The sequence below is a fragment of the Vicugna pacos genome, chromosome X (assembly GCF_048564905.1).
Source record: "Vicugna pacos chromosome X, VicPac4, whole genome shotgun sequence".
Lineage (NCBI taxonomy): Eukaryota > Metazoa > Chordata > Mammalia > Artiodactyla > Camelidae > Vicugna > Vicugna pacos.
The window spans coordinates 101,479,018-101,488,535 of NC_133023.1; the positions used below are offsets into that span (position 1 = coordinate 101,479,018).

Sequence of the window (9,518 nt, forward strand, 5' to 3'; positions counted from 1 at the left end):
AGGGCCGGGCAGAGTTCCAGGCGAGAGGGGCCGAGAGGCGTGAGCAGCGCTCCGCCGCGCTGGTCAGAGAAGCGGAGCCGCGGCTCCTTTGTGGGCTGGTCCATCCCCCTCCCGGGTGCACGGCGGGGACATTAGATCTGCGGGGTGATTGATAAGTGCGGGAGAGGGGCCGCCGGCCCTCCCACCCCCTCTCTTCCCTCCTCCTCCCTCCCGCCCTCCTTCCATCCTCCCTCCCCGCTCCCTCCCTCCTTCCTGCCAGAAGCGCTGCCCGGTGGCGAGCGGCTCCAGCGGGGATCTGCCTGCCCTTGGGGGCGCCGCCCGCGCTCGCCGCCGAGCCCTCGCTCCGGGGCCGCGCCGGTCCGAGGCTGTGCCGCCTCCCGCGCCTCCCCGGGTCGCGGATGCTGCGGGCGCCTCCGGGGGAAGCTCGGGGCGGCGCGCTCTCCGGGTAAGTTCTGAGCGCCGGGGACGCCGCGGCGACGCAGCCGGCGAGCGGGCTCGGCGACGGAAAAGGCAGGGGCCTTTCCCGGCCGCCTCCCCCCCGCGGAGGGAACGGGCGTGGGCAGACGGCGCGATCCGCCGGGGACCGCGCGCGGGCGGCCGCCCTCGATGGCCGCCCCAGCTCCGGCTGCCCGGCTCCGGGACCGTCCGCGCGGGCGTGGCCCGGCTCGGGGCGTCGCGCGGCCCCGCGGCGGCAGGGGGAGAGGGCAGGTAGGACTGCGCGAGCGGTCGCCGCCCGGGTCCCGGCCACGGGGGACTCGCTCGGCCCCTCGGTCGCCCGGAAGAGCCCCTGGGGAATGGCGGTGGGCCGGGGCTGGGGAGCGCGGGGAGGAGGCGGCCGCGGGCGGGCGGGCGGCGGGGGCGGAGGGGGGCTGCGCCCCGCGGCCGCCTCGGAGACCCGCGCCCGGCTTGACTCGGGAGGATGCGAGCGAGACCTAGGCGGCGGAGTCCCGGTGTAGACCTCCCTCGCCCCAGCGAGGAGAGGGAGCGTCTGCCTTATTTTAGCGTCCGCCTCTGCCTCCCTTGGGCTCCCAGTTCACCCAGAACCTTTCCGCCGCCTTAGAGCCCGCTCTGCCCAGCGGGGTGCGGCGGCCGCTCCGCGCGTGACGCGGGGCCAGAGGAAACTTACTCAAAGTGCTTTATCGGGCTTGAGGCTGATTTGTTCCCAATATCTGTGCTGGGGAAGGCGGCTGTGGAAGGTCAGGGACAAGCAGGAGACGGAGTGGTGGGAGGGTCCGGTGACCCGGAGAGGCCTCTAACCGCGGCAGGAAGATCTGCCACACCCCCGCAGGGTCCCCGGCCCCGCTCCCCCCACCGACTTTCCGCCGCGGTTCCCTCACTCCGCAATGTCCAGATTTCAAGGGGCCCCAGCGGCCCCCATCCATCTACCACCCCCCTCCCCGGAAATTCCTCATCGGCTCTGACCTCAAGGAGTATTGACAGAGTCATCAGTGTCTTGAAGAAAATTACTCTATTTGAGAACTAAAACTCATATTTGGTATTTCACTTTCAAATAGAGTTTTTTTTTTTTAAGAACACATTTAGGTAAAACACCACCGCCACTATGTAAGTTTAGGCAGACAGTTCTCTGATTCACACTAAGCATTAGAGAGTTTTTTTGGGAAACTGCTGGACTGAGACTCAGAATCCCTGGGTTCTGTTTCTAATTTTATAGATTCTTGAACTTAAGCAAGTCAGCACTTCCCCTGGTTGAGGAACGTCCTCATCTAGAAAATGAATCTGATTTCAAAGGTCTTGTCCAGCTCTCATGTTGGCTTCTACTTCAGTGAAATATTAACCTAATTAATAAGTGTTTGTTAAATGAATGACTGAAGGCAAAAACCGTATCTCTCTAGGAACTATGTATATTTAAGATTTGGAAATATGTAGAAACAAATGCCCCTTTGCTATGAAAGGAAGCTTAATGGGGCTGGCCCTGCATCACTCGCTTGGGAGTGGCCTCCCACTCTCCAGGGCAATTGCAGGGCTGCCCCCTCCCCCTCTGTACAGGGCTGCCCCCTCCACCTCTGCGGACAGCTCCTCTCAGTGTGGCCCTTTGGCATAGAGGAGGAAAATGTGAAGACCCGGAAGGAAAGGATGTTGCCCAAGGCAAAGCAAGAACTGCTGGATGGGGAGGGGCTCTTGATATCTGGCCCTGGGCTCTTACCCAAGGAAAAGGAGGGGGGAGGAGAAAGAAGCCCATGAAAAATTGCAGACAAGACTGCCAGAGCCACAGGTTGCCTCAGTGCCCAAGTTTATAAAGGATCAGAGCCCTTGGGGAGGAAAGAATGGGTGTGGATGGAACAATCCTAGGACCTGAACTTAGCAGGGAAGGCAGAGAGAAGCAGGGGGCTCAGGAGGCTCCTTTTGCCGATGAGGTGGCTTCTATTCCACACGTGGCCCCGCAGTGGGACCCTGTGTTGACTGCAGCAGGCTGGGACTGAAGAGGCAAGGAAAGCAAGCTAAAGTGTTTGGCGGGACAGGCACGTCGCTTGGTCACTTTCTTTCCCCATTCTCTTTCCTTGCCTACATTTGCTGCCTCTTCTCCCTCATTCCCACCAGAGTCAGCCCCTGGCCCCTCCAGGCGACAGCAGACATTTACGGCTTGCCAATGTACTCCACACCGGGAGACTCCCGGGTCCACGGGACCTTAAGATAATAAAGGAGAAGCGAGATAATGGAGGCCAAAACCCAACACCTGGCCACTAATAACCCCGTGGAGAGGTCATCTGCATCTGACTGAATGTCTGAGCTGGGAGGGCCCTATAGTCCATCCTTTTTGCCAGTAGGGGCGGGAAGATCCAGAAACAAGTGATGTGCCTGGCAGCCGAGCTGGATCTGGAGCCAGGTCTACTGAGCCTCCGGCCAGGACTCCCTTCCTCCCTGCCCTCTTTCTCAGGAGCCAGTCAGTCTTCCTGCTCTGCTGCCTTCTATTCTCCCAGCTCCCCTGCCCCCTGCAGCCTGGGGGGCTTGGGCACCGACCGTGGGCTCCTACTCCCAGCTGACGCTCAGCCTGGTAGTGCCTTCCCGACACCCACTCCTCTTCTCCTTCCTTCAGGCAACAAGCACACGTTTAAACCTCATTATCCGACTAAGTATAAACCTCAGGGGGAGAAGGGTTTTGTTGTTGTTGATCTCAGGCTATAAGCTAATGTTGAACTGGCTTTAGGAAACCAGGCAAATGTCTCTTTGGCCAGTCATCACCAAGAAAGTAATTCTCTCAGTACGGAAACAAAGCTCTGTATGTAAGGCATAACGCCCCTGGGAGAACTCCTCGCCCTCCTACACAGGCGCGCTGGTGCACACACACCCCGCTCTCCATCACCGAGAGCATCTGAGCTAGGAGGCTGGCAGGCGGGCCGCAGTCCTGTAGCAAAGAGACACATCTACACACACACACACACACACACACACAGCGCGCGCGCACGCACACACACATACACACACATTACTGGGAAGATCAGGACCCCTGCTCTGCTCAGGAATCTGGAATGAGAACCCCCGAAGGAATGGCCAGGAGGGAGGGACAGGTGGGAGGAACCACTTGGAGGGGCCCGAGGAGTCCCGGTGAGGCCAGCCCCTCAGCGAGGCCCCTCCAGGAGAACCCCGTCTCCAGGAGCTTCGCCAGCCGCTTGCCGCCCGCCGGGCTGGAGGTGGGGTAGTTCAGAATCAACTGACGCAGCCGGGATTTGAGCTTTGCGAAGCCACTCGCAGGGAAGGGAAGCATCTGCCCCTCCCTCCCCTACTGCGCGCCCTCGATCCACAGCCTGCCCCCTCCCCCCGTGACGTCACCCCAGCCCTGTCCCGGGGAACCTGCAAAGCCTCTCAAATTCAAACTGCCGGGCGCACTGCTGCCACTGCCCCCGGATTGGAAGTGCGCGCCCAGGCTCGGCCGCCGCCGCCGCCCGCCAACCCGGCCGGCCCGCTTCCCGACCTCCCTGCGCAGTCGCGCCCCCGGGTCCCGTCGGCTCAGCGCCCCGCCGCCCCCACCCTCCTCTTCCTCTCCTACCGCCTGCCGGATTTCTAATTTATGCGCATCCCCCAGCAAAAAATTAAATCAACCAACAGAAAGCAGGGCATCCCTCCGGAAGCGGCGTCTTTTACCTTGCTCTCCCTCTCTTTCTGAAGATGCTAAACTACTGGCGGACTGCAGAGGAGAGGGGTCCCGTCTTCTCCTGATGTGTGAGTAACCCCCACCCCGCGCTGTCTTTGCTCTTCCACCATCTCCCCTCCCCCGCCACCAGTCCCCTGATTTTCCCACCCCCTTTTTGCGCAGTTAAAAAAAAAAAGTAAAGCAATTTCTGCCGCGAGCCCAGGATGGGCGAGCCGCCCGAGATCTCTTCAAGATACCCCAGGGGCGGAGGAGATGGGCTGGATTTAGTAGGACAACTCGGTTACTAATGACTCCGCGGCTGGCGGCGACCCGCCGGGAAATCAGGTGCAAGCATGTGTGTGCCGGGACGCGCGTGTGGGTGGGCCGGGGGGAGGGGAGGAGAGCAGAGACCGCCCGGAGAAACGCAGTGATTTCATTCTGCCGTGTTGCCCACTGCCCGCATCCTTCCTCCCTCCCACTCCGCCCCCTCGCTTTGCCATTTTAATCGGGCTTCCGTGTCTCTCTCTCCCCCGCATCCTGCTCTCTCCCGCCCCCCTCCCCAAGGTTTGCCTGTAGGTACCTGAGCTGACACCGACGGTGCCTAAAGATGCTGAGCGGCGTTTGGTTCCTCAGTGTGTTAACCGTGGCCGGGATCTTACAGACGGAGAGTCGCAAAACTGCCAAAGACATTTGCAAGATCCGCTGCCTGTGCGAGGAGAAGGAAAACGTGCTGAACATTAACTGCGAAAACAAAGGATTTACAACTGTCAGCCTGCTCCAGCCCCCCCAGTATCGAATCTATCAGCTTTTCCTCAATGGCAACCTCCTGACGAGACTGTACCCGAACGAGTTCGTCAATTACTCCAACGCGGTGACTCTCCACCTCGGTAACAACGGGCTGCAGGAGATCCGGACCGGGGCGTTCAGCGGCCTGAAAACTCTCAAGAGACTGCACCTCAACAACAACAAGCTCGAGGTGCTGAGGGAGGACACCTTCCTGGGCCTGGAGAGCCTCGAGTACCTCCAGGCTGACTACAATTACATCAGCGCCATCGAGGCAGGCGCTTTCAGCAAACTGAATAAGCTCAAAGTGCTCATCCTGAATGACAACCTTCTGCTGTCCCTGCCCAGCAATGTGTTCCGCTTCGTCCTGCTGACCCACTTAGACCTGAGAGGGAACCGGCTGAAAGTGATGCCCTTCGCCGGCGTCCTTGAGCACATCGGAGGGATCATGGAGATTCAGCTGGAGGAGAACCCCTGGAATTGCACTTGTGACTTGCTTCCCCTCAAGGCCTGGCTGGACACCATAACTGTTTTTGTGGGGGAGATTGTTTGCGAAACTCCCTTCAGATTGCACGGGAAAGATGTGACCCAACTGACCAGGCAAGACCTCTGTCCCAGAAGGAGTGCTGGTGACGCCAGTCAGAGGGGCAGCCACGCTGACACACACGTCCAGAGGCTGTCGCCGACGGTGAATCCTGCTCTCAACCCCACTAGGGCTCCGAAAGCCAGCCGGCCTCCCAAAATGAGAAATCGTCCGACTCCCCGGGTCACCGTGTCAAAGGACAGGCAGAGCTTTGGACCCATCATGGTGTACCAGACCAAGTCCCCGGTGCCCCTCACCTGCCCCAGTAGCTGTGTCTGCACCTCTCAGAGCTCAGACAACGGTCTCAACGTCAACTGCCAAGAAAGGAAGTTCACGAATATCTCCGACCTGCAGCCCAAACCTACCAGTCCAAAGAAACTCTACCTAACAGGGAACTATCTCCAGACTGTCTATAAGAACGACCTCCTCGAATACAGTTCTTTGGATCTGTTGCATTTAGGGAACAACAGGATCGCAGTCATTCAGGAAGGTGCCTTCACAAACCTGACCAGCTTACGCAGACTTTATCTGAACGGCAATTACCTTGAAGTGCTGTATCCGTCCATGTTCGACGGACTGCAGAGCTTGCAGTATCTCTATTTAGAGTATAATGTCATTAAGGAAATTAAGCCGCTGACCTTCGATGCTTTGATCAACCTACAGCTGCTGTTTCTAAATAACAACCTGCTGCGGTCCTTACCCGATAATATATTTGGGGGCACAGCCCTCACCAGGCTGAACCTGAGAAACAACCACTTTTCTCACCTGCCTGTGAAAGGGGTCCTGGACCAGCTTCCAGCTTTCATCCAGATAGATCTGCAAGAGAACCCGTGGGACTGCACCTGTGACATCATGGGGCTGAAGGACTGGACAGAGCACGCCAATTCCCCCGTCATCATCAATGAGGTGACCTGTGAATCTCCCGCCAAGCACGCAGGGGAGATACTGAAGTTTCTGGGGAGGGAGGCGATCTGTCCAGACAGTCCCAACTTGTCAGACGGAACCATTTTGTCTATGAATCACAACACAGACACACCTCGCTCGCTCAGTGTGTCTCCCAGTTCCTATCCTGAACTCCACACTGAAGTTCCACTCTCCGTCTTAATTTTGGGCTTGCTCGTTGTCTTCATCTTATCTGTCTGTTTTGGGGCTGGTTTATTCGTCTTTGTCCTGAAACGCCGAAAGGGGGTGCCAAGTGTTCCCAGGAGTGCCAACAACTTAGACGTGAGTTCCTTCCAGTTACAGTATGGGTCTTACAACACTGAGACTCAGGAGAAAGCCGACGGCCACGTCTATAATTACATCCCTCCGCCTGTGGGTCAGATGTGCCAAAACCCCATCTACATGCAGAAGGAAGGAGACCCAGTGGCCTATTACCGCAACCTGCAAGAGTTCAGTTACAGCAACCTGGAGGAGAAAAAAGAAGAGCCAGCCACACTTGCTTACACGATAAGTGCCACTGAGTTGCTGGAAAAGCAGGCCACACCAAGAGAGCCCGAGCTGCTGTATCAGAACATCGCCGAGCGGGTCAAGGAGCTCCCGAGCGCAGGGCTCGTCCACTATAACTTTTGTACCTTACCTAAAAGGCAGTTCGCCCCTTCGTATGAATCTCGACGCCAAAACCAAGACAGAATCAATAAAACCGTTTTGTATGGGACTCCCAGGAAATGCTTTGTGGGGCAGTCCAAACCAGACCACCCTTTACTGCAAGCTAAGCCGCAGTCAGAACCAGACTACCTCGAAGTTCTGGAAAAACAAACTGCAATCAGTCAGCTGTGAAGGGAAATCATTTAGAACCCTCTGGCATCAAAGGCTGCTGCTCCAAACTGTTGGAAGCACTGCATTTGCTTTTGTGTTTGTTTGTGTTCTCCCTTTCCCAGCCTCAGTGGGGGACTCTGAAAATGTTTGGGGGATGGGGTGAAGCAATGATCCTGCTTTTTCACGTTTTCCTTTAAATTATTTCTCTCTGGCTCTCCCCACCCCCACCTGTCTTTCCCCTTCTCTCCTTAGGAACCATCGTTGAACATGAATTTTTTTCATGTATGTTGTTTATGGTTTTGTTCCTTCTTTCTTCTTTTGTTTTTCCAGTGTGGGAATGGGAAGAGGAGATTATAGTGAATGAAGAAAAGAGTAAGCGAACTTTTCCAATGAAAGTGGATATTTAGTGTATTTTGTCGAAGATCTCCAAAGATCTTTTGAGACTATAAATTCCTTTGTAAATAATGATATATGGTATTTCCGTCTTCAGTTACCAAGTATAGCCACTAGGCATCACTTCTTCATGTTAAAGTGCCTTTGCACTTTAAGTACATTACTTAAATGTTGCTTTTAGCTTTGATAAATTGAACATATTTTAATGTGTTGTATTTTTGAAATTGAAAACACTGTAAAATAGATTGAACTGTCAGCTATATTAAGTCAACGTACAGTTTGCTTGAGTTATAGAAACCAGCCTGTCATCAAATGATTCTAGTTGTAGGACTTTATAGACTTAACTGTAAAATATTTCCTTTCCTTTGGGTTTGTTCTAAGTGATTTTATTTAAGTCAACTAAGGGGATTTAACAGTGGACTAGAGGTAATAAACCACCTCAGTTGGGATTAGTAATTCATTAATAAAATATATTTAACCCAATATCAGAGTGAATTGAACAATTAATGCCCTTCCGTAAATCATTATTTTACACTAACATGATCAGTGTTTTAGATTATTTTCCTAATTAAGAATACATTACACAACTTGTAATATATTTTTTCTGCATTAAATTAGATATTTTTATATATTTAATGAAAGAGTCTGTATTTCTAACTTTTTAATTGAAATTAATATTTTTTCTGCCTCTCGAAACATTTTCTATAAACACAACCAGTAGAGGCCGCCACACACCTCATTTAATAAAGACATATGAGCCATTAAATACTTTGAAGGAAGACTTCAAAGGTGAGATTGAAACTTCCCAAGTAAGTTCTCTGCAAATTCAAGGCAGCAGAGACAAATGTGTATGTTACTTTCTGTTTCTTTTAGGATCAAAGATTAGACTCAGAAACTTTCTCAATTTTCACATTTTCAGAGAAAGCAGCGTTTCCCTCTTGAGTTTATGGAAGTATTAACGGGGTGCTATCAAATCCTGTACTATTTGCATCTCCAACCCGATTAATAAGTACCTAAACTAAGAAAGTAGGCGTCTTTTTTCTTCTGCCTTCTTAAGGCGTGTGTTACTTGAATTTTCCCTTGTCAGCTTGAGCAACCTTTTCGCTTTGGTCTTAGCATTAAAATGATTTTAACTAACCAAGTCTATATAACATTTATGAAGCCTTAATAGCCTGTAGATAATTTTTAGATGCAAGTATTATTGTGTGATTTAAACAAACAGCCCTTCTTTACAACAAAAAATAGTTTTGTTTTGTCTATTGTAAATCCTTATGCAACTGGGAGGGTGATCTGCATATAAAGTAGTCCAGCTTTTCAGTTCCTTATTAAAGCAATTGATGGCGTCTGAAAGAAGCACACTGTTTCCTTTTCATAAATAGGTTACTGCACATAATAATCCTTTATTATCATGCGGAGATTGAAGTGGATCCTGATAACTTACTTTTAAAGCTTTAAAATGACTAATAGTATATTGTCTGTCACCATAAACAATTCATGTGATAGGCTTTCAATTAGAAATTACTTAAATCCAAATTATTTGGATTAACAACTACTGGTGCAAAATAATTTTTTTTTAAACAATAGAAGGTAATTGTGTAGATAGAACTGCAAAGGGCATTCAGGGAAAAAAAATGCCTTTAATACCCTAAAATCTCTGAATATCTGCAGTGACAAGCTAACACGTTAATTCTTTGATTAGAAATCATAATTACTATTTAAATCCATTAGATCAAAGTTGAAGATGGTGGGCTGGAATGACCTACAAGAAAGCTGATGTGCAGAGATTTTACATTTCATAGAAGAGGAGCAGGAGTACACGCTAGTTGAACTTGGAGCTAGCTCCTGGAAACCACCTCCTCTTGTGTACGTGTAAGACGTTCCAACATCCTGCCGCGGCTGCCCTCGTTGGGT

At 52.5% G+C, this 9,518-nt stretch overlaps 1 protein-coding gene across 2 annotated transcripts; it reads left to right on the top strand.

Moving 5' to 3' along the window:
• The first annotated feature begins 260 nt into the window (after positions 1-260).
• SLITRK2 (SLIT and NTRK like family member 2) lies at positions 261-8,090 on the top strand. Of its 2 annotated transcripts, XM_031671653.2 has the most exons (4): positions 261-445; positions 4,126-4,179; positions 4,274-4,435; positions 4,655-8,090. In XM_031671653.2, the coding sequence occupies exon 4, from the start codon at positions 4,698-4,700 to the stop codon at positions 7,233-7,235; it is 2,538 nt and encodes an 845-aa protein (XP_031527513.1). In that variant the 5' UTR covers positions 261-445; positions 4,126-4,179; positions 4,274-4,435; positions 4,655-4,697; the 3' UTR covers positions 7,236-8,090. The 2 variants fall into 2 exon arrangements, with proteins under 2 accessions (XP_031527513.1, XP_015102234.1); XM_015246748.3 differs by lacking the exon at positions 4,274-4,435.
• The last annotated feature ends 1,428 nt before the right edge of the window (positions 8,091-9,518 follow it).